Here is an 18,513-nt window from a genome sequence, read left to right on the forward strand (position 1 = left end):
TTCACCGTTTTCACCTGGGGAGGGAATTTCTTCTGTCCTCCTGTGTTCGGCGGCCGGGGCTCCTCGTCGTCATCGCTATGCAGCCCCTTTTCCTTGTTTTCGGCATTCAACTTACCGGCCTGTTTGAACACCCAGCATTCTCTGTTGGTGTGGTTGGCTGGTTTATCGGGGGTGCCGTGAATTTAACATGAGCGATCGAGTATGCGGTCTAGACTGGACGAGCCCGGATTGTTTCTTTTGAATGGCTTTTTTCGCGGTCCGGATTTAGGGCCTCTGAATCCGGCGTTGACCGCCGTGTCTTCGGCGTTGTCACCATTGTTGTGACACTTGTGTCTATTGCGTCGTGGCTTGCCGTTGCTATCTCTAGCATCTGAATCGCCGGAGTTTTTTTGGTGTGATGTTGCTACGAGCCAGCCAGCTGTCCTCGCCCGCGCAAAAGCAGGTCATGAGTGTCGTGAGGGCTGCCATAGACTTTGGCTTCTCTTGGCCAAGGTGTCGGGCGAGCCATTCATCACGGATGTTATGCTTGAAGGTTGCTAAGGCTTCGACACCCGGACAGTCGACAATTTGGTTCTTTTTAGTTAGGAACCGAGTCCAGAATTTCCTGGCTGACTCTCCGGCCTGTTGGGTTATGTGACTTAAGTCATCAGCATCTGGTGGTCGCACGTAAGTTCCCTGGAAGTTGTCAAGGAATGCGTCTTCCAGGTCCTCCCAACTGTCAATGGAGCTTGCTGGCAGGCTATTCAGCCAATGCCGAGCCGGTCCTTTGAGCTTAAGTGGTAGGTACTTGATGGCATGTAAGTCATCGCCACGGGCCATGTGAATGTGTAGGAGAAAATCTTCAATCCATACTGTGGGGTCTGTTGTGCCATCATATGATTCAATGTTCACGGGTTTAAACCCTTCTGGGAATTCATGATCCATTACTTCATCAGTGAAGCATAGGGGGTGTGTGACGCCTCTATGTAGGGCTACATCCTGACGCAGTTCGAATGAATCTGGTCTGTTGTATTCGGCCCGGCCGGACTTTTGTTTAGTGTATCCGGCGTGACGGTCATCGTCACGCGTTGTGGCGTGCCCCCGTGATCCATAGATAGATCTTGACTGTCCTACTTTGTTTTCCAATACGTCTCCAGGTCCTTCGTGTTATTGTTTGATTGGCGACGGGGTGTGGGCTAGACTTCGGGCTGGTACGCCGCTTTGTCTCGGCCACGGGGTGGCCGGTCAGCCGCATCGTGCGCTGGTAGTGTGGGCTTTAAAGCCTCCTCCTCGAGTTGAGGTAGCAACCTGCGCTTTGGGTAACTTTTGGTAGGGCGCTCGAGTCCGTATTCCTCGGCTGCCAGGACCTCAGTCCATCTATCAGTTAGCAGATCTTGATCAGCTTGAAGCTGCTGCTATTTCTTCTTCAGGCTTTTTGCAGTGGCTATAAGCCAGCGCTTGAAGCGCTCCTGCTCGACGAGATCCTCAGGGACGATGAATTCTTCGTCGCCAAGGCTCACTTCATCTTCGGAGAGAGGCATGTAATTATCATCCTCTGATTCTCCATCTGTTGCCTGTTCCTTAGGGCTAGCTTGCCCATCTTCTTGCTCGGCCTGCTCGAAGACTGGCTAGGCAGGATTGTTTTCGTCTTCGGCACCATCCGGATTGTTATCATCTCTGGTGCCGGTATCACTATTTTTGCTATGGCGGGGCTTGGAGCGGCGCCTATGGCGCCAGTGCTTAGATTGCTTCTCCAAGGGATTATCTTTCATTGCCTCATCGTCATTGCTTTCTTTGGGGGTGTCCACCATATATATATATATATATATATATATATATATATATATATATATATATATATATATCATATGATGAGGTGGCTGTCCAGCGCCCTATAGGCGGTGGTTCCTGTTCCTCTCCTGCATCGTCGTCCATACCGTCGATGTCTTTGGAGTTGAAGTCAAGCACGTCGGTTAGGTCATCGACAGTGGCTATTAAGTGGGTGGTGGGTGGGGAACGAATTTCTTCATCGTCCGCTTCCCACTCGAGCCCGACATAGTTCGGCCAAGAGTCTCCTGACAAGGAGAGAGACCTTAATGAATTTAGCACGTCACCCAAGGGCGAGTGCTGAAAGACGTCCGTGGAGGTGAACTCCATGATCGGTGCCCAATCAGATTCGACAGGCACGGATGCACGCAGTTCAGAGCCTGTAGCCGGAGACAAGTCCGAGGATCCGATGACACCATCCTCATAGGAGGCGGGGTCAGTGTTCGGCTCCAACGCCGATGAGTGTGCGGCCTCCGTGGTGGGGTCCATCCACCCGTCCTCGGATGGCGCGATCTGCTCCGAATTAATTCCCAGGGCCGCCGCAGGCGCGATCTCCCGAACACTATCCGATGGCAGATCTAAGTCATGCTCGTCATGACTGTTCGGCGTACCTGACATGGGCTCAAATCCGTCGAAGATCAAGTCTCCGCGGATGTCGGCAGTATAGTTCAAGCTTCCAAACCTGACCTGATGGCCAGGGGCGTAGCTATCGATCTGCTCCAGATGGCCAAGCGAGTTGGCCCGCAGTACGAAGCCGCCGAATACGAAGATCTGTCCGGGGAGGAAAACCTCCCCCTAGACCGCGTCATTGAAGATGATTGAAGGAGCCATCAAGCCTCATCGTGACGACACAGTGGAACTCTCAATGAAAGCACCAATGTCGGTGTCAAAACTGACGGATCTCAGGTAGGGGGTCCGGAACTGTGCGTCTAAGGCTAATGGTAACAGGAGGCGGGGGACACGATGTTTACCCAGGTTCGGGCCCTCTCGATGGAGGTAATACCCTACTTCCTGCTTGATTGATCTTGATGATATGAGTATTACAAGAGTTGATCTACCACGAGATCTTAGAGGCTAAACCCTAGAAGCTAGCCTATGATTATCATTGTTGTTGTCCTACAGACTAAACCCTCCGGTTTATATAGACACCGGAGGGGGCTAGGGTTACACAGAGTCGGTTACAGAGAAGGAGATCTACATATCCGAATTGCCAAGCTTGCCTTCCACGCAAAGGAGAGTCCCATCCGGACACGGGACGAAGTCTTCAATCTTGTATCTTCATAGTCCAACATTCCAACCAAAGTATATAGTCCGGCTGTCCGAGGACCCCTTAATCCCGGACTCCCTCAGTACCAAACCAAATATCTTCCCGAAACCTAATCTTCTTCACATTTCCAACTACCCACCTATAACCAAACTTAAGGGCCTTGGCAGCCCACATGACCCCTTGCCAAAACCTGGAGGTGTGTTGGGTGTTGCAAACAAAGATGTTGGGGGAATTATTAAGATACTTGGTATCTACAATAGATCTCCACAACTTCCCTTCATCTTTGATGTATCTCTTAACCCAACTCCCTAGCAAGCAAAGGTTGACATCTCTAATGTTTGGTACTCCTAATCCACCATGCTCTTTTTTCATACAAACCAAGTGCCAGTTGGCAAGGTGAAGCTTCCTATTCCCTTCAAAGTCACTCCAAAGACAGTGAGCCAGCTGGTTCTTAATCAGGTTTAGGGCCCATTTAGGGAACATAAAGAAGGACAACGGGTAGACAGGAACACTAGCAAGGCAAGTCTTGATAAGAATAAGTCTGGCAGAGTAGGAGAGTAATTTCCCTCTCCAGCCAGCCATTTTCTTCAGGATCTTGTCAATGAGAGGTTGGATGTCCTCTCTCCTCAACTTATTATAGTGAAGAGGAATTCCTAGGTATTTGATGGGGAAAGCACCCACAGTGCAGCACATGATATCAGAGAAAGACACAGTCTCCTCAGCTGCCAGCCCTATTGAGATGATTTCACTCTTAGAGTAATTAATTCTCATCCCAGAGACTTGTTCAAAACAGGTTAAAACTTTTTCAAGATTCTCAGCTTTTCTCTCATCTTTATCTATAAAGAGAATGGTGTCATCTGCATATTGCAGACAAACTACACCACTAGGAATCATATCAGAACAAAGACCTTTGATTAGGTCATTATCCACAAATTTAGCAACATTTTACTAAGAACGTCCACCACTAAGTTCAACAAGAGGGGGGAAATGGTGTCCTTTGTGGGCTGAGAAATTAAATTCCATATCTGCGTTTGGATGTCCCAATTGAGGTGCCTGAAATGGATTTGGTATTCCCTGATTGCAATTGGGCTGTTTGGTTGGACTATGAATTGTGGGTCGGAAATGAAACCCAAATTCAGCCTCGCATTCCCTCCTACCAAAACTTTTTTTGAACACGGTACAGACGCAAGCGCTCATATATACACACACGCATACACTCACCCCTATGAACGCATACACGCACACCCTACCCCTATGAGCACATCCGAAAGACTGAGCCGGCATATATCTTGAGATTTTACGAAGTCATCGTAGACGCCTCGTAGTCGACGGAAACGTCTCCTCCCACTAAATGCATGTCGCCGGAATTCCTCTAGGATAAATACGAGCATCAAGATTTAAATCCTAGTGAACTAGAGATACCGCACTCCGTCTAATCATCTAAGCACAGATTGGTTCGCCCCTCCTACCAAAACTTGCTCCAACGATACGGAGCCTTGGCCCTCCGATTTCCTCCGAATTGGCCCTTTCCGGCAAAACGTACCCCTTCGCTGCCTTAATCCACGCGTCCTCGAAAAAAAAGGAGGAGACGAACGGAACAGAGCGGCGACCACCAGGGAGCTCGGCGGCCACACCCAGGTTCGATTCGGTCCCGCTCCCTCCTCCTCTACCCATCTCCTTCCCCGCTCCCTCCTCCAGTTCCCGTCGCCGTACTCGGGCATCTCCGCGGCCACCATGAGGACCTCGGCGGCGACCACCAGCAGGACCGCGGGGGCGGAGGCGCCGGTTCCCCGGTCCGCTTATGCCCTGTCCGCCGTGCCCACCCCCTGTACCCATCTCCAAACCTTCTGTCGCAGGCCATCTCCTCCATGGCGCCCAGCCATCAGCACAACCACCGTGCTGTTCCTTCTCCCTTTCCTGTCCTACACCATCCCCTCCTTAGAGCATTCTTAATTTACCTTGTACTGTCTTGTACCTGTAACTTGGTTCACGTGAGGACCTTTCTGTTCTCTGTTAACTAATTTCTTTTTGTTTATGTATTGTGCAGATTTGTGAACTGTCCGTCGATCTGCAGGCCGATTGAAGGTATATGGCCGAAATTCCCTATGTTTGCTATGTCTTGTTTATGTATTGTGCAGATTTGTGTTCTTTTATGTCTTGTTGAACTTCGAACTATCTATTTTATATTGAACTTGGAACTATATATGAACTACTGCCACGCACTGTTTATGTCAAGCATTTGGACCTATCTATTCAAATCGCTGTGATTTATGTCATGTACGAGACCATATTTGAGAGTACATGTTTGTTATTGTTTCGAATTTGTGTGATGTTATCATAAGAAAATATTGTTGTCATTGTATGACCATTTGTGTTTTCCTGTGCATTTCTAGAGTATTTATTTATTTATTTTCATTGCTATATATATTCATTCGTAGTCAGATTTCATTTTTGAGTCATGTACAACAAGGTATAGCCTGGTAATGTAGCTATGCAATTCCAAAGTTTGTCATCCAAACAGGATTTGGTATTGAGATCTTAGAGGCATTTCAAGGGCCAATTCACTAGACAACCAAACAGGTGAATTCGTATTCGTGCCATTTCAGTTTCCTCACTAGTTTGGAATTCAGACCAATTCAATACGGAGCTCTCCAATGGAGACATCCAAACGAATAGAATTGTTGAAGAATTGGTATATGTACTATGTAGGCTTCTTTTATGCAAAACTGAGGCTTCTATAATTGAGAATTTTGGTGTGTTTGTAAAACCATATTGATCTATCTCTATGTGCTACTGCTAAATTAAATAGAACGCTCACATGTCATATTTGTTGTCATTTTTTTAGGTGGACCACCCTTTTTAAAATTCCTAGACTCGGCTACCGGAGAGCGGAACTGTGCCCGCGCGAGATGGGAATGGAGGAGTCGGCGGGGGGCGCCGCGAGGCAGGCGAAGGAGTCGCTGGAGCTTGCGTTCCAGATGTTCCAGATCCTGGACACCGGCCTCGACCGCCACACCCTCTCGCTGCTCATGGCGCTCTGCGACCGCGGCGCCAACCCGGAGGCTCTCGCCGCCCTTGTTCGCGAGCTGTCCTCCACCGCTCCCCCGTCCGCCGCTGCTCCCACCGCGCCCGCCTCCAACGCCGTGGCGGCACCGACCGCCCCCTCGCTGTTCCCCTCCAGCTTTCGGCAGCTCTAGGCTAGGGTTCGTGCCCTCGACCCCTTCTTCTTTTTCCTCATGGATGACACCTCTTGCCACTTGATCGCGTTGTATGTGTGTGCACTTAGGTCTTCCATTCTGTAGGCTCAGGATTAGTAATGCAAGGGGATCTGTGTCAAACTCGTCACATTCTAGCAAATGATTTTCTCTTCTGTTGGCTGAAATTGCTTCCTGGTTTGTATCCTCAATATTGATAATGCAATGGAGTCTGTCAAATTCTGTTATCCACATTCTTGCACATGGATTGATTCGTTGGAATTATTCATATCATTATATGACACCAATGCAAGATTACAGAGACGAATTTGAAGTACAGTCTACTTATTTGGATCACATGTATAACTGTGAACTCCACGTTTAAGTGGCTCCAAACATGCCCATGAGTAAAATTGTTGTTATTTCAATGTTCCTTGTTCTGGAGGCATCCCAATTAGTAGCTCTCCTTTATCATTCGTCTGGTTGTGGTGTAGGCACATGTGTTTCAATCGCTGCTAGATTCATCATAGTCAAGGACTGAGAATTTGAGCTTACCCTTTGTTATGTTATTCTTTCTTTATCACTGACGTTTCTACAGTAGTAAAATTATCACCAAGTTAGCTCATTGTTCTTGAACAAAGGTGGAAGCAAATGGAAATAACACAGTTAGCCGGAATGCCCCTCACCAGTGGTTGTAAGGTTTGGTTGCATCATGGTTGTAAGGTTTGGCTGCATCATTATTGTGAGATTTCAAATACTTTACAAAGCCAGCCTATGCTCCTCCCCGATAGTGTGTGCGGGCTGGCCTGCCCATCGTAAAATTGTTGAGTTCGACATTTTAACTACAGGGAGCATGCTCATGAGCATAGTTGTTATGTCAATGTTCTTTGCTCTAGACTAGAGGCATCGTAATTAGTAGTTCTTCTTTGTCATTGGTTTGGTTGAGGTACATGCACGGATGTTCCAACAACTGCTGGATATATCGTATTCAAGGACAGCATTCGAGTTCACCCTTTATCAAGTTATTGTTTTCTTTATCACTCTGGGATTAAAGGTGAAAATGCTTTACAAATCCAACACATGCTTCTCACTGGTGGTGTATTCAAGTTGGCCTGCCCATCGTATTTTTCATCTTGTTCTGGATGTTTTATGGATCTAATAGTCAAGCAGTAGCCATGTATCCAATGAAGTTGTATTTTCAAGAACAAAAATATGTACTAGTATATAGTTTAGAAGTTGATATCTCCCAAGGTGAATTGAAGCATACAACCATGATGCAGCCAAACTTGATTATGCTAAAAAAATGCTCCCATGTCCAAAATTTCAATCAATGTGCAACCACTAGAGGTACCACCTTTTTTTATTACAACATTCTAAACATTACCTTCATTCATTCAGCAGGTACCGAAGACTGGACGCAACTGAAGTTCTTGATATGAAGTCGAACCAAATCTGATACTTGGCTTGCTGGAAGAGCCGGATGAGCTTTGGTCGTGATGTTGTTTCCACAAGAAAAAGTTGTGGTTCATTGAGTTCCTGTAAATTGCCATCTTTCTTTGCTTGACTTGGACACTACTGTAGTAATCATGATGGCCACTACCTCCTCGTTCATAGTCTTCCTATATTCCCATCGCTGTATGCATCAGCTGGACATCTGGTGTTCTGTCGATTATCCTCTCTTTGACGATTGTGTTGTACTTATCTGAAAGGAACACGCCACGGCCTGGTGGCCATGAATCGAGGTCCCGTTTTCGGGATAACAATCAAAAAGCTATGAAACGATTATGGGACGGAGGGAGTAGATCTCAATCATGCTTTTTAGAAGTCACTGTAATGAATTAGTTTTTCTAGTATTGTATTGTTCTACATTCAGAACCATTCAATCCCTGGAAGACTAAGCAACGATTCATTCATATGGACATTTTGTTGTTCATTTTCAGAAGATAATATTTTCAGCCAAAGCTGTTGCTTGCATCTAAAGCTTGACCTAATCAGTGCTGTTTTCAGCCATGTTTTCGTTTTAAGTTGTTCAGTGGTGGCCTTGATGCTTAATTGAAGTCAATTTTTTAGGTTAAAGAAGAAATTGAGTTGGCCCTCGCAAATCATGCTGCTATGACGACAAGGTATTGTATATGACACCTTGTGACAAGCTTTTAGGTTCGTAAACTGATGCAGATTTATCTAACCACCTAGTTTTTTTCCTTTTTCATTAGAAGTCCCACATACACTGTTCCATCGTCATCGAAAAATTTGCAGATCCAATTCACGACTAGGCTTTCTCTTCCAATTTTCACTGGCTCCAAGGTTGAAGGTGAGGGTACCTTAAGTATTGCTCTAGTTGACACTTTGACCAGAGAGGTTGTAGTAATGGGTAAGGAGTCCCTGTTGAAGGTTGAATTTGTAGTTCTAGAGGGTGACTTTGAACTTTGAAGACGGAGAAGGCAATGACTGGACAGCTCAGGAGTTCAATACTAACATTGTTAGAGAAAGACAAGGTAAACGGCCCTTCCTTTCTGGAGATGTGTTTGTTGGTCTTGATAGAGGCATTGGTAGAGTGGGAGATGTATCATTCACAGATAACTCCAGCTGGACACGCAGCCGAAAGTTCAGGTTAGGTGCAAGAACTGAGGATGGTTGTTATAAATTATAATGGCGTAAGAGTACGGGAAGCAAAAACTGAATCATTTGTGGTAAAGGATCATCGTGGAGAATGTGAGTTCATGCCGCTTTCAATTGTTATTTGTTTCTTGCACCCCTTTCTGTACATTTGATAAGTTTCATCATTTTGGCGCAGCGTCCTTAAACTTGACAACTGCACATAGAAATATAAGCACATGAATTCCTTGCTGCAATCTAGATTTGTTAGAACACATTTTATATGATAGTCATAGTCATGTAATAAAAATTTGCTTTCTCAAAGGATTTTGACCAACTTAGTTTACTCGTACTGCTAATAATGATTGGCCTATGTCATCGCTTCATTGTCTCAAATGCTACCAAAATGGACAAATGTAAATGCCTCACTTGTTATATTTTGTTCCCATTTCCCAGTGTACCAGAAGCATCACCCACCAGTTCTTGAAGATGAGGTTTGGAGACTGGAGAAGATCGGCAAGGAAGGAGCTTTTCACAAGCGTTTGAATAAGGAGAAGATAGTTACAGTCAAAGATTTTCTCACTTTATTGCATCTTGATGCTCCTAGGCTCCGGAAGGTACTATGCACTCTTTTGCAAGGTTTACAGAATTTGCTTATGTATTTATATTCTATACTCTTTGTAGAGTTTACACAAGCTGTTGATGACTTGTCCATTCTATCCAAGGTTGACATGTATATTTATATCGAACGTGTTTGGCAGCATTATTTTGTAAATCTTTGAATTAGGAAAAACTGGATCCCTCATTTGGATGGATCAACTGTATTTTATCTATGGTAGTGTAAATGAGGTGTGGCATGTTGTTGCAGATGATAGTGGTGGCTCAGAAAATATGCAGATATTGGGCACTGGCATGTCAACTAAGATGTGGGAAACCTGATCATTTGTCGGGCCGGGTCCGGTTCGGGCCGGGCTTGACAAAGCCCGAAGAAAAAATCCCAAGCCCGAGTTTGGCCCGGCCTGGCCCGAAGTACACGAACAGTGGCATTTTTATTAAATTAATCATTTTCGTGATATTATATTAATTTATTATACCTATATTTTGAATAAAACACGTATATATATACACACATTTCGGGCTTTCGGGCCGGGCTTCAGGTCAGAAAGTGGAGCCTGAGTCCGGCCCGAATGTCGGGCTTAGGGTTCGGGCCGGTGGGCTGGGTTGTCCATGACCAGGTCTAGTGGGAGGTTACTATTGAGGATGCAAAAACAACATGTATACTCAGTGACAAGTTGCTTGTTTACTATCTAGAAAACCCAAGCAAAACTGCAGTTGTGTTCAATGCTGTTGGAGAAGTGAGAGGGTTAATATCGGAGAAGTTTGTTTCTGTTGATGATCTAACAGAAAAGGAGAAGGTATTCACTTTTCTTCGTCGTATAAGTTCTTTAGATCAAATTCATTTCCCCTTGTACCAGTTGCAACCTAGACCATCTGGTCTTACAGCATTTGTTCTTTCTAGGCTGAAGCAAATGCAGCTGTTAAACAAGCATTTGAAGACTGGAAGAATGTCTCGACCTGCGACAGTGAAACACTTTTGGAGAATCCGTCATAGCTCCTCAATATGGGATCCTCATCTTTATGTGAAAACGAATTTTTCCAGTTACCTGCACAAGTTGCCACTGACGATTTTGAGTTAAGCCACTTGGACATACCATCAGGTGACATTTTCTCTGTGGAACCATTGTGTGCCTTGGATCCTTGTGCGGTGGGAGCTGTAGAGAGCAGTGAAAATAGATTTCAGCCTGAGCTTCCCCCACTTGGTGGCCATGGACAGCCTCAAGAATCACTTGCTTTAGACAAGTTGTCGAATTCATTGGTTTTCGAGGAGAGCACCAGTCATGCCTCATTCAACGAAGAAGACTACTATTGCCGTCCAGATCCTCCCCCGGTATCCTTTGACTTGCAAGATCTTGGCGCTGCGCTGAAGGGAGACGGTATCAAAGCCCAAGCCATATGTCATAGGATGGATATTCTACACCAGGAGGATGGCCGCTCACAAGAGGAAGAAATCCGGGAAATGATGATTTTCATTTGCCTGTGGTTGATTAGTTAAAAGATTGTGAGATATAGAAGTGGAGGAAAGGAAAGCATGTGTACATGAGTGGTTGGTTATCTTTCGGATCTTTTCATTTTGCGCGCTCTTTTTGCTGGTGTTCTCGAGCCGTTTTATCAGCGAGAGTCAAATGATTGTTTTGCTGGTGTTCTTATGCCGTTTTATCAGCGAAGAGTGACACCTGTAAATAATCAAATGATAGTTACTCGTGTCTCAAGCCCGGTTTATCAGCGAGAGTGACACATGTAAATAATCAGATGAAGCTCTGTACAGTACTCCCTCCATCCCATAATGTAAGAAGCTTTGTCAAAAAGCTTCTTACATTATGGGACGGAGGCAGTACATAAATCCGTAAATATGAATGGTGGTGCTATTGTGTCAATTTGGTCCATAACTTGTTGCCACATGTTTTGTGTTATGACATTACATGTGCGCACATGCTGCCCAAGTATGAATGAAGTCCACAAGTGCAAAACCAAATGGATTGTGCTGTGCTGCCAAATTCAGGATCCATACTCCAAACATTTGTTGGATCTAAAGTTTCAAAGCAGCGACGCATGACATTTGTTGGATTCAGGATCCGCATCTCAGGGAAAGTTATGTACTCTCTCCATCCGTTCCAAATTCAGGATCCATACTCCAAACATTTGTTGGATCTAAAGTTTTGTGGTATGAACTTTCTGTTGTGATGTACCCTTCAGGTTTTTACCACGTAATTTAAACTAAAACCACGACGAGTAATTTGGAACGGAGGGAGTAGTACATAACTTTTCCTGAGATGCGGATTTGTATATTTTTTTACTATAATAAATACTCGCCCAAGTCAAACATGGATGGTGGGTTGAACTCCGGTAGAAGAAACTGGCTACGCTAAGAAAATCGCTTTCAGAGTGAGTGAGTGGTTGGGCAAAGCGTCAGTGTAGCGTACAGAAGGCTTCTACAGTAGTACGTATATTACAGGATATTGACCAGATCAAGATGAGGCGAACACTGACTATGTTCATAGAGTGAGTGTATACGCGTGTATATGAGCGTTTGCGTCTGTACTGTGTTCTAAAAAAATTTACAGCTCCTGCTGGTCTACTACACTACACGCACACACAGACAAAGAGAAGCTCTGCTGCGTTAGCTCGGATCGGAGGTCAGAATCAAAATCATTCGAGCCATGGCTGAGCTAGCTCCGCTTTCCATGCTCTTCCTTGCCCTGCTCGTCGTCGTCCCCGTGCTCCACTTCATCCGGTCGTCACGCCGGCATGAGGGAAGCAGCCGGCCGCGGCCTCCGCCGTCGCCATGGGCGCTGCCAGTCATCGGCCACCTCCACCACGTCGCCGGCGCGCTCCCGCACCGCGCGATGCTGGGCCTGTCGCGCCGCCACGGCCCGCTCATGCTGCTCCGCCTCTGCGAGCTCCGCGTCGTCGTCGCCTCCTCGGCCGACGCCGCGAGGGAGATCATGAAGACCCAGGACCTGGCGTTCGCGTCGCGGCCCATGACCCCGACGGGGAAGGCCCTCCTCGGCGACAGCCCGGGCATCGTGTTCACGCCCTACGGCGACGCGTGGCGCCAGCTCCGCAGGATCTGCACCCTCGAGCTCTTCACCTCCCGCCGCGTCAGGTCCTTCCGGCCCGTGCGCGAGGAAGAGGTCGGGCGGCTGCTCCGGTCGGTGGCGGTGGCGGTGGCGCCGTCTCCGTCTCCGTCGTTGGCGGTGAACCTGAGCGAGCGGATCAGCGCATACGTCGCGGACTCGTCGGTGCGCGCCGTCATCGGCAGCCGGTTCAAGGACCGCGGCGCGTTCCTTCGGATGCTGGAGCGGAGGATCAAGCTCGCGCCGGCGCAGTGCCTGCCGGACCTCTTCCCGTCGTCGCGGCTGGCGATGCTCGTCAGCCGGATGCCGCGCGAGATGAAGCGGGAGCGCCGGGAGATGAGGGACTTCATCGACGCCATCATCCAGGAGCATCAAGAGAACAGCACGGCCGGCGCCGGCGCCGACGACGACGACTTTCTCGACGTCCTCCTGAGGATCCAGAGAGAGGGGAAGCTCGATCCTCCCCTCACCACCGACGACATCAAGGCAGTCATCGTCGTAAGCTGCTCATCTCGATCTTCTCCTACTACTCCTACAATGGAGGAGAAATTTTCAACACCGTACGTACGTCGGCGACTAACTTCCTCTGCTTCAACTCGGACAGGACATCTTCATAGCGAGCAGCGAGACGTCGGCGACGGCGCTGCAGTGGGCCATGGCCGAGCTGATGAGGAACCCGAGGGTGATGCGCAAGGCGCAGGAGGAGGTCCGGCGAGCCCTCGACGGGCGCGACAGGGTCACGGAGGAGAGCCTGGCGAGCCTGCGCTACCTGGACCTCGTCATCAAGGAGGTGCTCCGGCTTCACCCGCCGGCGCCGATGTTGCTCCCCCGCGAGTGCCGGGCCCCGTGCCGGGTCCTCGGCTTCGACGTGCCGGTGGGGGCCATGGTGCTCGTCAACGCGTGGGCGATCGGCAGGGACCCGGCGCACTGGGACGAGCCGGAGGAGTTCTCGCCGGAGAGGTTCGAGGGCGGCGGCGTGGACTTCAAGGGCACGGACTTCGAGTACATACCGTTCGGCGCCGGGCGGCGCATGTGCCCCGGGATGGCGTTCGGGCTGGCCAACATGGAGCTCGCGCTCGCCAGCCTTCTCTACCACTTCGACTGGGAGCTGCCGGACGGGACGGGGCCCGGGGAGCTGGACATGGCCGAGCTTCTGGGGCTCACCACGCGGCGGCGCTCCGACCTCCTGCTCGTCCCGGCGATCAGCATGCCATTGCCAAAGCAAAATTTGAATGCGCCAAGCGAAAATTCTTTCGACATTAAGCCTTAGGGTAGCGAAATTTGCAACATGGGAGATTTATTGCTATTGCTTCAATTCCAGCAAAGAAAGAAAGAATAGAACAAAAGTGATATTTTTACACGTATGGTACCAGTCTACCAAACCACAATCACATCACCAGAACCTGACCAGAACTACTTCTGCACAGAGCACGGGAAAAAACCAAGTAAATTTATTCAGAACATTCCATGGCGCTCTCAAGATGATCGTGCTGTTCCGCTTCTGTACTTCTGTTATTTGGTAGTATGAGATCTTGAAATACCAGTGGTCGATTAGACTGGTTTTCTCAGGTCTGAAATATATAATACAATTATGCACTCTTGATTCTCTTCCGAGAAACAAAGAGGTATCGCCGCAGCGCAAGCAGCGAGATCCAAGTGAACTTTGAAATCTTCTCTTTTATCATCAGCAGTAATGCGGAGCTCAGAACTGTCTTTAGTATCTGAGCATGCAATCCTTTGAAGAACCCTGGGATGCCTTCCTTGTTCCACATTGCATGCATGGCGCCCAACATTGTTTTGGGAGGCCTTGAATTGCCTGGCTTTTCAGATTCGTCCTCGTCGTCCTCATCGGGGTCTGCAGCCTGAATCATGACCTTGCACCTGTTTGGAAAATGGCGTCATATAATTGCAGTGGCGGTTGAATTTATAGGCAGCACTAACAGGCAAAAGCAAGTGGGAAGGTCCAGATAACAAGTGCTGGCAAAGTGAAGTTTCCATACCTGATTAATGGGTAAGTCAAGATTGTCGCAACACTTTTTGAGATGGCACCAAGGAGAAATGCCGAGAAAGCAGAAAGAGCAACCGGGGAAGAATCACCTGCTGATTCTGCATTTCTACGCGTTTGCCTCAGAATTAGCTTCTGCTTAAGCTGGTCAAACACGGTGTACTGCAAAGGATTGCACATAAAACAGTTGTTATCTCGTGCACGAAGAAGGAAAAGAAAATAAAGCTTATAACGTTACAAGTTACACCCAAGAGCAGTACCGTTAAGGTTGTATTCAGATTAAGAATACACTGCTACTTTTCACTTTAAATATGGTAATGCAGCATGGATTTTGAGTCGCTCGACTAGTCACGACTAGTCGACGACTAGTCTATGAGTCACAAAAATATGGTCGACTCAGCTTAGTGTCGACTCGCGACTCTTGAGTCGCGGAGTCGCGACTAGTCACAACGCAGGCTCGACTTCTTCCGAGTCGCTGCCCCAGAGCGACTCGCATGAGTCGCGACTCGAAAACCATGTAATGCAGACACTACATACTCAATAATACTGAAACATGTTTGAAGGCTCTACAGTTACTACAAAACATCAACGACTTATTGACTGAATCAAGAAGGTGAAAATCATGAGGCCAATGGTTCACACCATTTTGCAGACCTAAATATATGCATTTGCTCTAGTAGGAGACATGGACAACAACACACATCCACAGATAAGTCCTGAACTTCTTCCTCCCAGTTTGTTCAAGATATTATCCCAAGTTCCATAATGGAAGGTACGACTGTATGAGAGCCCCATTTAATTTACAGATAACTGCAATGGTACTTACAAGTACATCGTAGTACACAACCAGACAACATTCCAAGAATTTTGCCCTAGCTAAATATTTCTTTGTGATGGCTCCCATGTTTGTTCAAGCAGAAAATGTTAAATTGGATTGAGGCATCTACATGTCTCTTTACCAAAAAATACTCGAGCAATGTATACAGAAAAGGACATAGCTGGACAATGTAACTCAAGAGGGCCAATATTAAGTTCTACAAGATCTGTCGTACAATAATGATGCAAAAGTTAGTACCTGAATTGAAGGATTGCATGTTAACATAAGGGAAATGCCCAAGCCATCGAATGCCTCAAGCCAAGTACCTTCCGCGAGAGTTGCTCGCAGCCCTTTGGACTTTCCGAAAGCACTTGTTTGCATTCTAGAAGATGCTGTATCTAATGGCTGAAATGGTGAGAGAAACGAGTATAAGATCAGGCAGCTAAAACTGTTTTTCAAGAATCTATAAGATTAGTTACCTGTGTCACAACAACTGTGCAAGCACCAGCGGCGGCTGCAATCAGCAAGTTGGCTTTTGTTCCAATAGATTTAGCTCCACTCTTCTCCAGGTAGAGTCTTTTGAAATAGCTATAGCCATAAAAGTAAACAAACTGCGAAATGAAGGACTGGATATTCTTCGTCTTAAGGCCCTGATATAGGGACAAAAATTGCTTTTTCCTAATTGCTTCCCAAAAGACATCTGAAAGGTTCCTGAAAAGTCATGAGGCCAGTTAGTTTGTACAATGGAGTAACTAGAGAAGTTCAATGTATATGATGAAAAGGAATTTTATGCTAGAGATGTAACAGCATGCAGTGAAATCAAAAAACATAAAGGGGAAGACATACTAGATGAAAAGATAAATTTTCATAAGCTCAAAACCTTTTAAATATTTTTTAGAGCACACAAATGCAGCCAATTGAACATCTCAACTAGCCAAAATATTTAAGGCCAACACATCTCTCTTAGTAGTGCATGAGAATATATTGTTTATGGTAAATGTCTTCACATTTCAGTTACTACTAGGTCTAGGTGATTGGCAAGGAAACACCTTCACGGGTATGATCCTTTTATTTTGGCTAAACTACTTCCCTTGGCAGCTTCACAAATTACAACAATGATTCATCTCACTATTTGTAGAGCTTGTAAGGAATCAACCCAACCCCTGTTGCTTGGAACTGAGCCGTGAGCTCCTTCCTTATTTAACAACCTGAAGTAATTATGCATACAGATTTGTACAATTTCTAGATTAAGCGAACTCCTTGCGAATTAACAGTCCTAGCAACTTGTGCAAAGACCATTAACTGTTTGCCCTTCACCAAACAAAAAACTTGGGCCTAAGGAGATATTGATTTACTGAATTCACGATAGGGTTAAGTGGAAACCAGCCCGTCCACGTCTAACGCAGGATGGATATTCCTAGGTGGCAGGATGATCCACGGAGGATCCCAAGCATCGTCTGCGGAATCCAGTCCCCCAGATCCGAACTCGCACTCAATCGAGCACCCAAATTCCAGTCCTGGAGCCGGCGATCAGCTTATGTCCAGACGGGCAGCAGGCACCAGCAATCCGCAACGGAATCAAGGAGGGGGGCCGGCCCAGGGGAAGGGGGGAGAGGGGAGCAGGAGGGACTGGCTGACCTGTACTTGTGCGCGCCCTGGTCCGTCTGGACGTCGGCCTGGAACTTGGTCTTGCAGGTGTCGAGCGGGTAGAGCACGGTGGTGCTGACGAGCGCGCCGACGGCCCCCGACGCCGCCTCGGCCAGGCTGTCCCAGTCCACCCCGCCGCCGCCGTCCTCCCCCTCCATGGCGGCCGACGAGATCCCCCGAGCCCGACTCCGAGAGGAATCTCTGCAAGGCAAGGCAGTCTCTCCCTCTCCCTCCTCGGAGCTCTCGGCTGGCTGCTAGTCTGTTGCTGGGTCCAAGCTGCCTGTAAGTAGTAATAATCGGCGGGCGTACCTTCCAGCGAGGAGGGAGGGAGGGAGGGAAAGGGGGTGTGTGTAGGCAGGAGGAGGAGTAGGAGAAGAGGGAGACGTGACGGCAGAGGAGGGCCAGCGTGGCGGCTGCGAGCCAGCCAGGCCACTACGAGTCACGTACCCACGGCTGCACGACACGGCACGGCACGCCGGTCTGGTTTCGCTGACCGTTTCGGGGCGGGGTATCTGGCTGGTGCGTCCCAGTATCTCCGCGGTACGTTGGAACGAGCCGTTTGGGTTTTCCGTTGGGGTGGGTGGGTGGTGGCGCCATGGATCGATCGTGCGCCCGAGCACCCGAGCTCCAGTGGCCTGTGGGTGTGGGTGGGTGGAGACGGCGAGGACGACCGGAAGGGACCTGCCGGGCGCGAGGGCCTCTGCTCTGCTGGCCCGTCGTCGGTCTTTGGTCAGTCCGCCATCTTCCACACTTGGACGACACTAGTCGGAGGGGCTCGCTCGCCACGTGAACCTCGTGCCCGCTTCTGCGTTTTTTTTTAACATCAGACACAAGCGCTTATATACACGCGTATACACTTACCCCCTACCCTTATGAGCACCTCTGAAAAATTGTGCCGGCATATCATCTTGAGATTTACGAAGTCACCATAAGCGTCTCGTCGTCGACGAAAACATCTCCTCCCGCTGAATGCGCATCGCCGAAAATCCTGAAATAAATCTAGAAATAAATGCGAGCACCAAAATTTAAACCTTAGTGAGATGGGGATACTACAGTCCCTCTAATCATCCAACCCCAGGTTGGTTCACGTTGGACTGCTCTCTTCCTGCTGCACGGACGCGGCAATCGGATGGTGTGTGGGCAAGGGACGGGACTGACCTTAGGTGCGATTTGCGCCCCCTCCCCTTGGTATGTTTGCAACGCACCTCTGCAAATGCCCACGCTGCCAGTGCAACCAGAAGGCTCCTAGGTCCTCAACTTTCTTCTCCTTTTTTTTCCTTTTGCGGAAGGGTCGAAGGTTCGTATATTATATCAAATCGGCCCTTACAAAAAACTTCCATCGAAGAATAAGAAACTGCAAGCAGGTATTTAAAGAAAATCAACACCGTCTTTCTTCCGCCTCTGTCTCAATGGAGCAATTAACATACGAGCTTGACGACACATCGGCTGGGAAGTCCTCGACGTAGACCAGAAGATGTTGACGGCCA

The 18,513-nt window shown here is 47.9% G+C and overlaps 3 protein-coding genes and 1 pseudogene across 4 annotated transcripts; 3 read left to right on the forward strand and 1 right to left on the reverse strand.

Annotated features, from left to right (window-relative positions):
• Positions 1-5,929: 5,929 nt before the first annotated feature.
• Positions 5,930-8,052, forward strand: LOC123131487 (mitotic-spindle organizing protein 1A). 2 transcript variants are annotated; one of them, XM_044551155.1, is made up of 2 exons: positions 5,930-6,276; positions 7,666-8,052. In XM_044551155.1, the coding sequence occupies exon 1, from the start codon at positions 5,983-5,985 to the stop codon at positions 6,268-6,270; it is 288 nt and encodes a 95-aa protein (XP_044407090.1). In that variant the 5' UTR covers positions 5,930-5,982; the 3' UTR covers positions 6,271-6,276; positions 7,666-8,052. The 2 variants fall into 2 exon arrangements, with proteins under 2 accessions (XP_044407090.1, XP_044407093.1); XM_044551158.1 differs by having other exon boundaries at positions 7,669-8,052.
• On the forward strand, positions 7,673-11,340 carry LOC123131477 (calmodulin-binding protein 60 D-like; annotated as a pseudogene).
• A 638-nt stretch (positions 11,341-11,978) lies between these two features.
• LOC123131502 (desmethyl-deoxy-podophyllotoxin synthase) lies at positions 11,979-13,917 on the forward strand. The gene is made up of 2 exons (XM_044551162.1): positions 11,979-13,055; positions 13,162-13,917. The coding sequence occupies exons 1-2, from the start codon at positions 12,141-12,143 to the stop codon at positions 13,825-13,827; spliced, it is 1,581 nt and encodes a 526-aa protein (XP_044407097.1). The 5' UTR covers positions 11,979-12,140; the 3' UTR covers positions 13,828-13,917.
• LOC123131509 (peroxisomal adenine nucleotide carrier 1) lies at positions 13,830-17,370 on the reverse strand. The gene is made up of 5 exons (XM_044551168.1): positions 17,018-17,370; positions 15,859-16,090; positions 15,638-15,784; positions 14,558-14,724; positions 13,830-14,438 (listed from the first exon to the last, which is right to left on the reverse strand). The coding sequence occupies exons 1-5, from the start codon at positions 17,182-17,184 to the stop codon at positions 14,147-14,149; spliced, it is 1,005 nt and encodes a 334-aa protein (XP_044407103.1). The 5' UTR covers positions 17,185-17,370; the 3' UTR covers positions 13,830-14,146.
• Positions 17,371-18,513: the final 1,143 nt, after the last annotated feature.

This window comes from Triticum aestivum, chromosome 1B, assembly GCF_018294505.1.
Source record: "Triticum aestivum cultivar Chinese Spring chromosome 1B, IWGSC CS RefSeq v2.1, whole genome shotgun sequence".
Classification (NCBI taxonomy): Eukaryota; Viridiplantae; Streptophyta; class Magnoliopsida; order Poales; family Poaceae; genus Triticum; species Triticum aestivum.

Coding starts and splice junctions, on each gene's coding strand:
- LOC123131509 (XM_044551168.1), bottom strand. CDS start 17,184: ATGGAGGGGGAGGACGGCGGCGGCGGGGTGGACTGGGACAGCCTGGCC. Junction 15,785..15,858: donor GCACAGTTGTTGTGACACAG/GTAACTAATCTT, acceptor TCACCATTTCAG/CCATTAGATACAGCATCTTC. Junction 14,439..14,557: donor TTGACTTACCCATTAATCAG/GTATGGAAACTT, acceptor TTTTCCAAACAG/GTGCAAGGTCATGATTCAGG.
- LOC123131502 (XM_044551162.1), top strand. CDS start 12,141: ATGGCTGAGCTAGCTCCGCTTTCCATGCTCTTCCTTGCCCTGCTCGTC. Junction 13,056..13,161: donor ACATCAAGGCAGTCATCGTC/GTAAGCTGCTCA, acceptor CAACTCGGACAG/GACATCTTCATAGCGAGCAG.
- LOC123131487 (XM_044551155.1), top strand. CDS start 5,983: ATGGGAATGGAGGAGTCGGCGGGGGGCGCCGCGAGGCAGGCGAAGGAG.